Source organism: Pteropus vampyrus, unplaced genomic scaffold (genome assembly GCF_000151845.1).
Source record: "Pteropus vampyrus isolate Shadow unplaced genomic scaffold, Pvam_2.0 Scaffold89, whole genome shotgun sequence".
Taxonomy (NCBI): domain Eukaryota; kingdom Metazoa; phylum Chordata; class Mammalia; order Chiroptera; family Pteropodidae; genus Pteropus; species Pteropus vampyrus.
The window spans coordinates 6113466-6129271 of record NW_011888870.1 but is presented as its reverse complement, the minus strand read 5'-3'; the positions used below and the strand labels follow the sequence as shown (position 1 = coordinate 6129271).

Below are 15806 nucleotides of genomic sequence, written 5' to 3'. Positions count from 1 at the left end.
TGGATCAGTTCTCTAATTTTCTTATCTTTTCTTCTGTTCTTTGTTTTGGTATGTGCATGTATTTGTCTATGTCTTACCTTTTGGGAGAATCTCTCAACTTTAACTTCCCATTCCCTATTGAATTTTTGTTTTGACTGCCATACTACATGTGAGGCACTAAAAAACTGTTAGGAAGTGTGTGTGCCTGGGTAGGACTTGTTAACTGGCTAACTTCACTGTCAGGATCAGGAGCTAGCAGACTCTCTTTGGGCAGCCTCCAAATGTCATTGTTACAAGTCTTTTCTGGCATGTTAGATTTCTCTAGAAAGGGTCTACTAGCTTCTACCCAGGAAAGTATGAGCCTGGATGCCTGAGGGCTAGTAGGGAGAAAAGAGCTGGATGTCTTCATATCTATATCCATACGATATTCATAATTTTTCTTAATCTACATTTGAACATTTGCATTCTTCCTGTGTTTTGAGTCTGGTACAGTTCTCTCAGAGAATGTTCTTCAATTTTCTGTGAAGATTCCTGATTTCAGTTACCTACCTCATGACTTTCTTTTTGAGGTGCTTCTCACCTTAATTCCTTAGCTTTCGGGGGATTCTGTAGGATGAATCGGCTTGCTCATGGTCAGTGTCTCCCTTATGCAAGCATTTGAGTTTTGCCTTCTAAGTCTGGGCAAATCACCAAGTTAGCAACACTTCATCTGCGTTGTCAGGCTGGCAGTTCCCCGAAGATCGTTGTGCAAAGTGCCCTCCATCCCACTGGGAAATCCCGAGGGTGCAAGGATTGATGTTCTCTCATTCCGAAAGGGAGGTGAGCTTACTGAATAAAGAAACAGCCTGTACCAGGAGTTGTCTTGCCACCTAGTTTTATGGGAAGAAAGATTGATAAGGGTTAGCTGGGGGAGGAGAGAGACATGGTTATCCTGGAAAATGTGGCATTGAGTGTTTAGTATGAACAGTAGCTCTTACATTCTTGGTTCTTTCAGAGATATTTTTCAAAACTTGTTCTGTTTATTTCTAGGTGACTCCACTTGGCCTTACACTAAACTTCCTCTCATTCTTCACTGGCCTGGTTGACTTTATGCACTTGGATCCCAAGAAAGCTGGAACATATTTCTCAAATCAAGCAGTAAGTAACGTTGCACCTATCTTTTCTCGATTCCATTTTGTCCCACTCAGCTGTCCAGTGTCACAGTTAGCTTACAGGGCAGGCCCTAGGACTGTGTATATGCAGGTGTACAGAGAGGAGGTGAGGGGAATAAAAAGTGTCTTGGAAGGACCGTAAGAAACCACCAGTGGTTATCTCTGAGGACTGAGATTAGAGAAGGAGACCAAGGAGGAGATTGCAACTTTTGGTTTTTATTTCATATTCTTCTATCTGGTTTGATTTTTTTTTTGGTAGTGAATCTTTTGCTTTTGTAATTTAAAGTGCTTTAGAGAAGTATTTAACATAAGAGAAGATATATATTGAAATAGGTGTGGTTTAAAAAGTGCTATGAGTATTATAGATCTAATTTGAAAAAAATTTTAGAGTACACCTGGTTAAAATACGGAATAATTATGCAGTTAGGTGTTAATAGTGATTAAGTGTGAGTGATTTTCCTACCCTTATCTAAAGATTCAGATTTCCTATAATGAACATGGGTGTTTGAGAAGAAAATCCAAATATATATTGTTCACAATTATTTTTTTAATCCTAAAACGATTTTGTTTTTAACAGTAATGAAGGCTAATGGATGCCGTAGAGACATTTTTTTTTTTTTAAGTAAAAATAGGTTTTTTCACCACCTAGTGATAATATCATTAACATTTTGGTGCACTTCTTTCTAGTAATTTTTTTCTCCCTGTAGTCATATTTGCATACAGAGTTTAGACATTTTACATGCTATAACCTTGTGATCGGAGCAGGCTGTTTCTGGCGTATTTTAGATGAGCCTCTGATGTACTGATGCCAGCGCATGGTTTCTGTTGCATGTGCATTATTAGCCTCATGGTGTTGAGGGAACTGTGGTATGTTTTTTATGGCCTGGAGTAAACCTTGATGTAGTTGGGCATAGTACATCTGGGACGTTTTGTTTGAGTTTTCCTTATGCTGCTTGACTGCACAAGTGAGTTTTAGTATTTGTATCCATAACCTGGTCAGCACATGACGAAGTCTGCTCCAGGACGCCTTATCTCCTGTGTGCCTCTTCTCGCTCATTATGTCCTTTCCCTTATCTAGGTAAGGGCCTGCGTCCTCTGTGTCCATCCTCGGACCAGAGTCGTGCGGCTGAGCCTGCGCCCAGTCTTCCTGCATCCTGGGCGCTCACTCACCCGGCTCACTTGTCAGCACCTGGGAGCTGTCCTAGATGACGTTCCTGTCCAGAGCTTTTTCAACAAGGCGGGGGCCACTTTCAGGCTGAAGGATGGGTCTCTGGCGTATGCCCGGGTAAGGCGTCTCTTTGTTTCCTCAGGATCTTATCACTAGAAGGACTGTTGGGACACATGGGTCCTTTTCTCCTTCCTTTACCCTTGGTATTACAGTTTCCATTTTTTGAATATCCCAGGTATGGTAGAATGTTCATAGGGACTAAACAATGCTTGTTTGTTATATTACGATGCCTTAAAATCAGTTTGACATATTTGATCCCTAGCAGATGGTAGGTATAGGAATGAATAGGATCTACACCAGGGCTTGGGAAAGTTTTTCTTAAAGATCCAGATAGTACAACTCTGTTCTTTTTATTTCTTACTAGGTAATAAAATTTATTTAATACAAGTTTTATTTTGTGCATATTCTTGCACAGCATCAAAACAAGTTCCAGGATGGGACTCACTACTATAATCTTGTCTTTGTTTTTCTGCAAATTAACAAGATTCATGTTTGTTATATTTAAAAGTATTAAAAATTTATACAGATTTCGATCTCTTTTCATTCTAGATGTTTGTTTTAATATTTTATAATAAAATCTTAAATTCACCTTTGTTCTCCTAGCCTGAAGGCAGGCATAGACAGTATATAAATGAATGAGCATGGCTGTGTTCTAATAATCTTTAGTTTACAAAAATAGTTATCAGCTTGTGAGCTGTGGCTTACTGACCTATGATCTAGACTGATTTCTGACATAGAAGTTCTTTGATGGTAAAGAGCAGTTTTTTAGTTAGAGGAATAATTTTAATAGGTAATCAGAGTACTGTTTTTATGGTAGGTGACGAATGTGTTGTCATCCTGGTGTGCTTTAATATCTGATTGCCTTAGATCTATTGTCTCTGGCTTGTTCTTAATCACTTGGTACTTTGTAGCTCAGCCATCTCTCTGATTCTAAGACCGTCTTCAGTCCTGAGGCCTTCAAGCCAGGGAACACTCACAAGTGTAGAATCATCGACTTCAGTCAAATGGATGAACTGGCTGTGCTCTCTCTGCGGACGTAAGTCTGTCATCAACACTTGGGGGTGTAGAGGTGTGCTTTCATCAGATGTGCATTCACAGTTTCTCCTGGCCTTGCTTGGTGAAGGTTTTCTTTCTTGCCAGTGTGACTTCGATAGTCCTGAATTTTAGGCAGTCTCTGCCTTAGTTTATCTAATCTCGTGTTTTCCTTTTGTTCTAGGTCTATTATTGAAGCTCAGTATTTTAGGTATCATGACATTAAACCTGGGGCATTGGTAAAGGTAAGACCTCCGACATATAATTAGATAACTCCCCCAGTTTCAGATAACCTTTAGTTCACAGGTTAACTGTCAGTTCCTTAGTCCTCCTGTGAACATGTTTAAAGTCATATTTCTTGCCTCTGCCTGCTGACTGGAATTTCTTTTTCTTCCCTTGGGTAACTTGTAATTAATTTCAAGGCAAGGTCTTACTAGTATCACCCAACTACAGAGGATGTAGGTTATAAACCTTGGAATTTGATGGTGTTTAATAGACCAGGTCAAAAGTTAGTTCTGTGATTATTGAACTACCTCGGATATTAGTAAGAAGCCAGTTCCACTTGCCTCTCCTATCGAACCATTAGCCCCAATTGAGCAGCTGCCCTTTATATGAAGAGTTCATTTTTTAGGACGCAGGGTCCCCGGTTTTACAGAATGTACTTGTAAGGCAGACAGAAAGAACACATGCATACAAAAAGGTGTGAAGGTTCCCATAAATAAACCTGACCTCATCCAGAACAGTGTGGGATGTGTGCTTTACCTTATGAGATCTGGAATAACAGGAACAGTTATCCCAGGAAACTGGGCTTTGAAAGAGAGATGTGACACGCCTTGTTGTAAGAGGTGCAGGAAAGACCATTCTTGAGGCGTCATGGCATCTTTTCTTGGGACTCCCTAGGGCACAGTGCTGACCATAAAACCATATGGGATGTTGGTGAATGTGGGTGAGCAAATCAGGGGCCTGGTACCTCCCATGCACCTGGCTGACATCCAGATGAAGAATCCAGAGAAGAAGTACCACATTGGGGATGAAGTTACATGCCGGGTGAGCCTCCTGAAGGGTCTCTGTTGGAATTTTGGCCAGATGGGAAGAGAGTAATGCTTTTCAGCTGAAGTTTCTCGCCCTTTTTCCATAAAATGATCGCATAATGTCTGCAGTGCTGTGCCAAGCAGTGGGAAGAGGAAACTGGGTCCTTGCTTTTGAGAATTATATAGTATAATTGAGAGTTAAATCATCCATATGTGAACAGAGCAGGGCAATGTGTGACCTTGTGCCACATGGTTTGGTGCAGGCTATATGCTATGATCATATCTCAGACAGGAGGTAAGGGTGAGGTGGAGCAGCAAGAATCATCAGTGATGTGAATAGCAACTACCATGTAACATGTATTCTGTGCCAGTGCTGTGCCAGGCACATGACATTCATTATTTCATTTAATTCTTCAAACAACCCTGTAAAGTAAGTAATTATCCTCATTTTGCAGGTGGGGAGATTAAAGCTTAGGAAGCCAAAGTTACACGGCCAATATATGGTAGAACCAGTTTTCAAATTCAGCTCTATGTGACAATAATGTCTTTTAGCTTTCTGGCACAGGTGGGACTTGAACTAGAAAGGATGGGTAGGATTTGGAAGGTTGAGGAGGAGCAAGGAATGTGTCAGGCACAGAAATAGCTCAAAGCTGCCAGAATTGAGTGGTTTATAACAAGGCTTGAATTCCAAAAAGGAACTTCACGTAATTGTGAGATTAAATGTGGTAATACACAGTGCTTAGCATAGGGTACGGTGTGTGCAGATACTCAGAATGTTAGATTTTTTTAATTTTCATTTTATCTCATTATTAGTCAGCAAAGAGATTGATCACCCATTGGCATAGTTGTGGGGTCAAGAGATTAGAAGTAGAGGAATTTCTCTGCCCTCAAGGAGATCACCTGAGGAAGGAGAGATTGTTGGATCTCTCAGTCTTGGTTTATAGATAATATATAGAAGTATTGGTTCATTCATCCTATTAGACGAGATGCCAGTGGTCTAAGAAGGAACTGAGGCAGTGTAGAAGCAACTGATACAGGACTTTGGAGGTGCAGTGAGGCGATGAGTTTTGCTGCAGGCCCAGGAGGGAGCTCATGGGAGGAAGAACATTTGAAATGGAGATGAATACCTCCTAGATTGCTATCCAGCAGGAAGCATGGAAGATCTGTGTCTGAGATTATTCTCAGAGAGAAAGAGGTAGTAAGTTCTTAGGGACTGACCATGGCATTTGGGTTCAAGGGGTCACAGAGACTAGCTCAGTGTCTCTCTTGATAACAGGTAACTTCATGACAGGTTTGATGACAATATCCTTCCCCTAGGTTTTGCTTTGTGACCCTGAAGCCAAGAAGTTGATGATTACCCTGAAGAAAACCCTGGTTGAGTCCAAACTACCTGCCATTACCTGCTATGCCGATGCCAAACCTGGTTTGCAGACACATGGCTTCATCCTCCGGGTCAAGGACTATGGCTGCATTGTAAAATTCTACAATGATGTGCAGGGACTGGTGCCCAAGCATGAACTCAGTGCCGAGTATGTCCCTGACCCAGAGAGGGTCTTTTACGCTGGCCAGGTAACCCTTTTCCCAGATAGGTCCCTACCCTTAGGGACTCTCTGAACACAGATTTGAAGGACTAGTATGGAGGGCTACTTTTTAAGGGGGTGAGGAAGAGAGCCTATGGGACAGTGGGCCTGAGCCAGCCAAGTGGAGGAGACGGGAACAGAACAGAGAGAAACCCCCAAGGGGATTCAGCGGAAGCTGGCAAACTAATGGACCTCGAGCCCACAGCCTTGAAGAAATTAGTCTTTACCTGTGATAACACTGGGGTCCCTCACATCAGTTGTTCCGAGACCACCATCACCACCAGGGGGCAGTGCCATAAAACTAGTGAATCTGGGTCTGTTTAGGAAAAATAATTTCTTAAAACTTGGGGTCATACTATGTTTTTCTTGCACCCAAAGGCTTATCCGGAGGGATTCGGTGTAGCTTTTTGTGCATTTTTTTCCCACCGCGTTCTGATCTGATCCAGTTTCTGGGTGGGTCCCAAGGCCTCTGTAGCACTTGTGGAGAGCACCTCTCTCCAGGGCCTGACAGGCCTGCTGGGAAGTTAGCTAAGCAGGTGTGGTTTCTCACCAGGTGGTGAAGGTTGCCGTGCTGAACTGTGAGCCAGCCAGAGAGAGGATGCTCTTGTCCTTCAAGTTGTTGGGTGAGCCAGAGAAAGAGCGTGCGGGACACAGTCAGAAGAAAAGAAAAGCCGTTAACGTTGGGCAGGTACCTGGACTTCTCCAGACAAATTATTCTGGTTTACAGTGGCCAAGAGCAGAGTACCACTGACACATGGGGTACTGGGACCCACGAAGGGCAGAGATCAAGGCAGCTAGCTAAGATTCTGGAACCAAAGAGAGTGGAGAACCTTGTATATATTCTCTCATGTGTGTCAGAGCAAATGTAAGCTGTCCATAAAAGGGAAGTTGTGTCATCGTGTGACTTTTCAGCAGTGAGTTGCTGCCCTCTTTCCTCTCTGGTCCCTAAGGCCGTTCTGCAAGACTATCTTTCCTCTGGGACCCAGTAGAGGGACTTGGGAGAAGAGTGACCTGGTCGCAGAAATGGGTCCTCGTGTGTGTGTACACGTGCACATATGCTCGTGTGTGTGCCTGGTAGGTCTTTGGGGTGTTGTGGGTTGTGGAAGAAAGCTGCCTCTCTGATCTTGACCTCTCCATGATCCCTGGTGCTGGAATTTAACGCCTCTGATCTCTGTCTGATGCAGATGAAGTTGCTCCCTGCCCAAGACAAGTGCTATTTTTTGTCTTTCTCTTCCCCGGATAGTTGGTCGATGTGAAGGTTTTAGAGAAGACCAGAGATGGGCTGGAGGTGGCTGTCCTGCCCCACAACATCCCTGCTTTCCTCCCCACGTCTCATCTGTCGGACCACGTTGCCAACGGCCCCCTGTTGTATCACTGGCTCCAGGCTGGTGACACCCTCCATAGAGTCCTGTGTCTGAGCCAGAGCGAGGGACGCATTGTATCCTTTACTGGTATCTGGGGAGCCAGATAAGACAGGGAAGCCATGGCAGCTCTCGGGAGAAAACTAGATTGGGCTGTGCTCTTAGTGGGAAACTCCATAGAAAAAAATCAGCCATTTGCAGAAATACTTCCATAAAACCTAACCAGTGAGCAAGGCTGCATTTTCGCTCTAATTTTCCTCTAAGAGTGGGATTGAAGTCCTGCCAGCAGATGCTGGTAGTCAGGTTAGGGTGGGAGTCCAGGGTGTTGGGGAGGGGGTGGTGTGGCCTGCCAGGTTTAGCTGGATATTCCCAGTAGCACATCTGGCCTTCTCAAGGCACTCAGTGATTGCCCCTTGAGTTGAGGTAATTACTAAGGTGGTGGTTGTCCCCCTTTTCTCCTTCCCTGCAAGGGGTATGGGGCGCAGAATATTCCCTTCGGGCTTGTTGTGGATGTTTCGAAGGAGAGCATTGCCTTTTTTCTCACAGAATATAAAATCTCCTTAGAGTGAAGATAGGCAGAGGAGGCGAGGTGGGGCTGGTTAATGTGAAGATTGTGGAGGATTGCGTCATGGCCAGTACAGCTAGCTGCCCCGCCACACGCATGAGCCATTCCCATTTTGGTTGCTTTCAGTAATCTGGAGATGAGTTAATAGGAAAGGAATAAAACGGCGATTCTCATTCTTCAGTGCACATCAGGATCACCTGGAGGGCCTGCTTAAACACAGCTCGCAGGCTCCCACTTCAGAGTTTCTAATTCATTGGTCTGGTACTTAAGAATTCGCGTTTCTAACTAGTTCCAGGAGATGCTGCTGCTGTTGGTCTGCACACTTAGAGAATTATGGTAGTAGCAAAGGTGTAGAGGGGAGAAGGAAGATGGGAGAGGTGGACATTTCATCTGCCCTTTCTGTCATATTCTTTGATGAAGTACCGCTAGATCCTTTGCAGGAAGCCTGCTTTGGTCTCCACAATGGAGGGTGGCCAGGATCCCAAGAGCTTCTCAGAAATCCAACCTGGAATGCTGCTCATTGGTTTTGTGAAGAGCATCAAGGACTACGGTGTGTTCATCCAGTTCCCCTCAGGTCTTAGTGGACTGGCCCCCAAAGCTGTAAGTTCACTTCCATGTACAGGGGCACAGAGTCATGGGACCTGAGGATTGGTGGGAAGGAGCAAGATACTTTAAATCCCTTGAGAGATTTTTAGAGGCACAGCATAAAGACACCTGGCTGTGGGGGAGTGGAGCTGAGATTGAGCCCATGGGCCTTTGGCCCAGCTGTGCGTCCTGGCTTGAGTCACCACTTCTTTACACCGTAGTGTTGGGTAGACGGGAAGTGGTCCTGAGACTTTAGTGTCTAGTGTGAGGGAGGATACCGAACTTATTTTTGTACTTTCAGCATGTTAAATATGGTAAATTGATTTTTCTCAGCAGCTGAGTATAGGTTTTACAGCCTCCTAGGGTCTTTGAAGTGTTATGGTGCCCGAATACCCTTAAAATTATGACTCTACCCCCTCATATTGAATTGTAAACTTTTCAGACTGGAGAAAATCCTAGTGATCTCATAGTTGATCCCCTCATGCCTGCTGAGTAAACTGAGTCCAGAGCTAAGAGGAGTCTTAGTAAAGTCCGTGTAAGACAGCGGTGAGCACATGGCTTGTAGCTCATTCCTGCCACAGATAATCTACAAATATTTCTTCCTTTCCATAGATTTGTCTCCTTGATGTTTTGCCTGGGCAAATCTCATTTGCATACCATGCCAGAACAGTTTTCAAAATGAGAGCAGAAGAGGGGAGCGCCCAGAAATATGCATAGTGAGGGGCAGAGGGTTGCCGTGGGGTATTAGAGACACTTACAGCTCAGCGCCCCTCTGGCTTGCCAGCATTGTGTCTTCTGGGCTGGTTGCCCTCCAGGAGGCTGGGTTGGGCAGCCAGGGCCTCTGCTGTGTGTTTAAGGAAGGGGAGTAGCGCTGTACTTGGCTGGGGGGAGCATCCTGGGTCCTGTTGCACCCCCTTCACACCCCTTTCTGGGCACTTTAAATGGGTTGTCTTAACACGGACTTCCTTTCCTTTCTTCATTTTCTGCCCTTCTTCCCTTTAGGTCATGAGTGACAAATTCGTGACCTCTACAAGTGACCACTTTGTTGAGGGGCAGACAGTGGTTGCGAAGGTGACCAACGTGGACGAGGAGAAGCAGCGGATGCTGCTGTCTTTGCGGCTGTCGGACTGCGCTCTGGGAGACCTGGCTACCACCAGCCTCCTTCTCCTGAGCCAGTGCCTGGAGGAGTGGCAGGGCGTGCGCAGTCTCATGAGCAACCGAGGTGGGGGCAGGAGGTCAGAGGATGAGGGCCAGGGTGGGGAGCGTGTGTTATAAGTTAGGCCTGCCTGTTCCAGTGGGCTTCCCAGGTATTAAAACATTTGGGGAACCTTTAAAAATGAGAATATGATCCAGATAAAGTACACAAATCATTTGGGGTGCAGCCCAGTAAATGTTTATAAAATGAACACCCTGTTTAATTACCACCTGGATTCAGATAAAGATCATTACCAGCATCCCAGAGGTCCCCTGTGCTCCTGCCTGGTTCAGAGTCAAAATTTCCCTTAGTCCTGTGGCCTCAGATTTGCATTTGTTGTGAATCCATTCATCTCTTCACTTTTTGTTCCTTTCTTTAATAAATATGTAGTGGATGATAAAATGGAACAGGGACCTGCTAGAAGACTTCATTCGGGGTTATCATTCTGACCCTCTTAAGCTTTGAACCAGTGTGTAGGATTGTTAGAACCCTAGTGGGGTTTGGGAATATGCAGCTCGAGAGGGAAGTTTCCAAACAGAAAGAACGAAAAGAGAAACCAACAAAAGCATGTGTTTCTGGTATTGGCTATTTTCGTGAATTTTATGGTCAGGTAGGATTAGCAAGAGAGGCATAGATATCTCTGTGATGGGTGTGTTTGTGGATATCAGACATTTTTTACAAAAGTGATTTAATCTCAGTGGTTCCAATACTCCACTGTTCTCTGCATGGCAGCACATTTCCAAAGAAAAAGAATGGTAAGAATGTTGTTTCACCTTAATGCCTGTTTCCTTTGGGTCTCTGGCAGACTCTGTGTTGATCCAGACACTGGCCGAGATGACCCCAGGGATGGTCCTTGACTTAGAAGTGCAGGAAGTGTTGGAAGATGGCTCTGTGATATTTAGTGAGGGCCCAGTGCCTGGCCTGGTCCTGAGAGCCAGCAAATATCATCGAGCAGGTGAGTGCTTCAGTCTTGCCCATCATGGTTGGTAGGGGAAACCCTTTGTCTCTTGCTTCTTCTCCTGGATACAGTTTCCAAATACACAGAATAGATGAACTGGTTCAGTAGAAATTTAGCATGCCTATCTTGTGTGAATGGAAATCAGGACAACTGACAACATTCTGAAGAAGATTTAAGTATAAATCCTTTCTTATAACTGGGTAAATCAAAATTTTCGTATACCTGGTTGCATAAATTACGTTATACTCGAACTTGAATTATGGGAGCCAGACCCTTAATGGGTTTTCCCAGCCCATATAGACCCAGAACTTGTGTCTTCTTTTCTTTTTGTGCCTAAGGGTTTGCAGAGCTCTTGGAGAGATGCTCTCTCCCTACCCCTGCTCCAGGAGGGTGATCATGTTGTGTTTGGTTCTGCACTGCAGGGCAAGAGGTGGAATCTGGGCAGAAGAAGAAGGCTGTGATCTTAAATGTTGACATGTTGAAGTTGGAAGTACATGTTTCTCTTTGCCACAATTTGGTGAATAGAAAAGCTAAAAAGGTAAGCTTGCTGATGACTTCCATTTCCATGGTTTTAAAGGCGGTATACACCCCTTCAACCCCACCCTTTGCTCAGGGATTCTAATGCAAATGCTTGCAGATAGGGTGACCATATGCCTGGATTTATACGTATCATTCCCAGTGTATGCCTCTCATCCTGGTATGGTTATTAGTAATACTGACTTTCACTCTGGTTTGATGATAAATTTTATGGTCACCCTGTCTTTAGGGCCAAGCAGGTAATGTAAATGAGCGAAGTGGGCCAGGCAAGTGAGGGAGTGGTGGCACTGGGGCTCTCACAGGTTGCAGAATGCATGCACTGCCCGCAAAGGGATGGAGACCATTCATTTCCATCTGGTTGTTGCTGATAGGAACATCTGGGCCTAGTGTTGCTAAGTCTTTGATTTTTAAGAGAAGATAGAATTTGACGTATTTCTTTTTTTTAAATGTGGGAAATATTGGAAACTTTTTTTTTTTAAAACATCACATAATCAAAATATAACATGTCCGTGGGTAGTTCTGACCTTCAGGCTACTCATCTGCACCCTCTCCTGAACACTTTTGTGTGAGAGAAGAATGGATTTGAGAGAAGTCTCAAAATTAGTAATATTTTTCTCTGGATACCATATATTTGATTATTATCTAAGGTATTTATTAAGCACCTAATTGCATAGGGTATGGTACAGAGAATTCCATGGATATAATTCTTAATCTCCAGTTGCTTATAATTTTAAGATTTTGAGATACGAAGAGAAATAGAAAGCCCTCACTAAGTGTTCTAGCAGGTCCTTATTCCATTTTATCATCCAAACCAGTGCATATCAGGGCATGAGCACAGTTTTGAAAAAGATAGACTAAATGCCTTGCACATAGTAAGCTTTCAGTAGTGATTCTATTCGTTCAATGAAAGAGTGAGTAAATTGGGTTGAGATTGTAGCGCTAAGAGAGTCAGAAGCCATAGTGTCTCAAAGCTAGGGAACCATTAGTAGTCACTTGGCTGTGCATCAGAATCACCTAAGTAACTTTTAAAACTCTAATTTCACTCATTCTAGGATAGGACCTAGAAATCTGAGTTCAAAATAAAACAAAAGCTAACTCCATGTGATTCTGATATGGTGTCTTAAGTTCAGTTGAGTTGCCCCAGGGTATAATGGGGAAGGCTAGATTGTTACAACCGAGACTAGCTTTGGGGCCCCTGGACTCCAGAGTGTTTCTCCCGTCCCACTGACTGTATATAGCCCAGTGGATGATGAACGAGTACTTGTCCTCCGTAAGAAGTGGGCATGGTGGGTTTCCTTTGTTTTCCAGCTGAAGAAAGGCAGTGAGCACCAGGCGATCGTGCAGCACTTGGAGGAGTCCTTTGCTATTGCCTCCCTGGTAGAGACCGGCCACCTGGCAGCTTTCTCCCTGACTTCTCACCTCAATGACACCTTCCGCTTTGACTCGGAGAAGTTGCAGGTGGGACAGGGCGTCTCCCTAACCCTCAAGACCACAGAACCGGGAGTGACTGGTCTTCTTTTGGCTGTTGAGGGGCCAGCTGCTAAGAGGACCATGAGACGGACTCAGAAGGACTCTGAGACAGTCGATGAGGATGATGAAGCGGATCCAGCAATGGTTGTAGGGACTCTAAAGAAGCACACTCTGTCTATTGGGGACATGGTCACAGGGACTGTCAAGTCCGTTAAGCCTACCCATGTGGTCGTGACCCTGAAAGATGGCATCATTGGCTGTATCCATGCCTCCCACATCCTAGATGATGTTCCAGTGGGCACGTGTCCTACTGCCAAGCTGAAAGTTGGGAAGACGGTCACTGCCCGAGTGATTGGTGGGCGAGACATGAAGACATTCAAGTATGGAGGCTTTGGGGGACGGGCAGCTTTGAGGGGAGATTGTTATAATAGTGAGAGAAGGAACAGGAACTGAGGCAAGTTTCAAAAAGTTGTACATGAATCAGACTTTTTTAGTTAACAAAAATGTTCACCAAAGAAAGAATCTTTTTATGTCTTTTTTAAAATATACATATTATTGTGGTTAAGAGCATTAGTTTAGAGTCAGACCTGGGTTTGAGTTTCAGATTTGCCACTTAACGTTATGTGACCATGGATTAAATGGTTACTTAACTCTCTGAGTTTAATTTTCCTAATTTATAGAGTAACGTAGTGTCTACCTTCTAGGCTGTTGTGAAGATTGAGAGAACATTTAGTGTGTAACGCGCCTTGCAGGTTGCCTGACAGTTACTCAGTATGTGTCAACACTTGTTATAAAACATCTCCCGCATACCTTAGTTATATAGATTTACTTAAATCTTGCTGTAATATGTTATTATAGTAAAAATCCTTGCCCCAATAAGAAAAGCAAAAAAAGAATTCAAAGTCTAGCCAATAATTTACATGTTAATTTCAGTAACTTGTGGTACCTTTAGTAAGTCATTTATGCTCTGTAGATCTCAGTTTTCTAATTTGTAGAATGAAAAACTTGGAATACGTTTTCAAGGTTTAATACGTTAATCCTAAAAGCTTCTTAGGATGTGTACTGCAGAGGATGAGAATGGGGACCTTCAGGCCTGACATCACCAGTGAGTGGTGTGGCAGTGGAGCAAATGGCTTTTTATGCTTCGTTTGATGGGAAACAGAAACTGATCTCTGGAGAATAGAGGATGATTTGACTTTCTTTGTTTCTTCAGGTTTCTCCCAATAAGTCATCCCAGGTTTATTCGAACCATCCCGGAGCTGAGTGTTCGGCCAAGGTGAGGGGCTCCAGTAGCGTGGTCTCATGGAAGGAGTACCAGGCTGTGGAGCGAGAGACCTGACTGAGTTCTTGTATTAGTTGTGCCAGGGTTGCGACTGACTTTGCCTCTTTGTCCAGGTTGACTTATTTCTTAGTAGAGACATTTGGATCTCAGAGAGCTAGTTAGTGGGATGATATGAAAATTAACGTGAAATCTCTATTCAGGGCTTAAATATCGTTTAAAGGCTTGGTAGAAGTTCTGTTTGTAGGCATGTGACAAAAAGAAACATTTTTGCTCTCAACCCAATTTTCTAGAACTCAGTAATTCCCAAATAAGCAACGTGTAGCCAAGAATACCTGTTATCTGAGTGTAGGCTGCTTAGTGACTGGAATTTTAGGTCATTTTCTAGTGGATTCTGCAGAGGGATGTTCCACAAGAGATTCTGGATAGGGACCTAGTAGTTCTATGTAATGGTGGGTCCACTTTGGGATCGTTTTTTCAGAGAATCTTGAGCATTTTGATCCCTGGGCCTATCTGCTTCCGCTTTCTCCATTAAAAAACAAACAAACAAAAAAAACAAAAACAAAAACTCAGCCTCTCAGAATCGATAGGCCATCAGTGAATGAAGCTAGGTACACATGACTGAGAATGGCTCTTCAGGGTCACCCCTGGGATCCATTCGGGTTGTACGTCTTAGGTGCCTAGGGTTGTTATGGGAGCATCTTAAGTAACTTTCAGGGGGTGAGGTTTGGTCAATGTCCTGAGGAGATCAGAAAAGAAATGGAATATTTCTGAGAAAGCTTGTGTCTGAGATAGGGAAATATTCGTGGAACACTGAGTTGCAGATGCTAACAACACTCTTGGTACTTCAAAGTAAGCCCTTCAGTTTCAGAATAATGAAATTTGATGGAGCATACATTCCTGTTTTTTTTTTTTAATCTGGTCTCCTTAGTTTTGTAGATTTTGATTGTGCCCCCCTCCAGTCTTTGTTGTGAAAACAACGTATTAGTTGTTTTATTCTGCAGTATCTTTATCTCTGAGGAGTGATGTATTGTTTAAGAGTCGAAGTCAAGTAGTTTGTTCCAGGCAAAGGGTAGATATCGTGAATTAATGAATACTGCAAGAGAAAACCCACTGCGACCCTGAATGGTTCTTGACCTTCCGAGTGCTAGAACCTCTCATTAACTAACACCGCTGCTGTTGGTCCACTCTCCTGGTGTGAACCATAGTGTTGGTGCTTGACTGTGGCAGTGTGGGCCAAGCCGGGAAATAAGTGCTTACATTGAGTAGGTGGGGGATGGAGAATTATGGTAACAGAGAGATGGTGAGATAAACTGTAGCACATCTTTCGCCTCCTACACTCACCTATGTTGTACTATTACTTATTTTAATCAAGGCCCCTGCGAAGCGTAACATAATAAGTGGAATTATTGCCACATTTCTCTAATGCTTGTGTTTTAAAATACATCTATTGAAGTCAGGAGGAAAAATATTTAATTGATGGTATTGACTTATTGAGGAAATATAATCATATTTTTATTCCCCACTTATATTTGGAGACCTTGTGCACAAAGAGAATGCCGTCTGTATTAGAGCTGAGTTCGGGGTTATTGAGGATCAGTCAAGCTAGATAAGATGCTTCCTACTCAGGAGCAGGAGTTAAGAGAAGAGAGTACTTTAGGAGTCTGAGTGTATCTCTGGAATTCCTTCTAGTTAGTGAGTTTTCTCTTAGCATTAATTTAGTTATGCCAACTCTTCTGTTTTTGCAGTTACTCTTTTTTTAGAGAGGCAGTTTAAAATCATTTTAGGAAAAGAAAAAAAGATAAAACATACCTGCTGTGTGTGTGTGTGTGTGTGTGTGTGTGTGTGTGTGTGT

At 43.6% G+C, this 15806-nt stretch overlaps 1 protein-coding gene across 2 annotated transcripts in view; it reads left to right on the top strand.

Annotated features, from left to right (window-relative positions):
- PDCD11 (programmed cell death 11) overlaps positions 1-15806 on the top strand; it is a 44481-nt gene that overhangs the window by 16102 nt on the left and 12573 nt on the right. For both annotated transcript variants that reach the window (XM_011363803.2, XM_011363802.2), the window contains exons 8-21: positions 1009-1116; positions 2209-2415; positions 3270-3394; positions 3575-3635; positions 4291-4437; positions 5739-5990; positions 6555-6689; positions 7245-7439; positions 8357-8527; positions 9515-9734; positions 10513-10662; positions 11088-11203; positions 12511-13052; positions 13886-13948. In XM_011363803.2, coding sequence (XP_011362105.1) covers positions 1009-1116; positions 2209-2415; positions 3270-3394; positions 3575-3635; positions 4291-4437; positions 5739-5990; positions 6555-6689; positions 7245-7439; positions 8357-8527; positions 9515-9734; positions 10513-10662; positions 11088-11203; positions 12511-13052; positions 13886-13948 — 2492 coding nt within the window. The remainder of the gene's footprint in view (positions 1-1008; positions 1117-2208; positions 2416-3269; positions 3395-3574; positions 3636-4290; positions 4438-5738; positions 5991-6554; positions 6690-7244; positions 7440-8356; positions 8528-9514; positions 9735-10512; positions 10663-11087; positions 11204-12510; positions 13053-13885; positions 13949-15806) is intronic.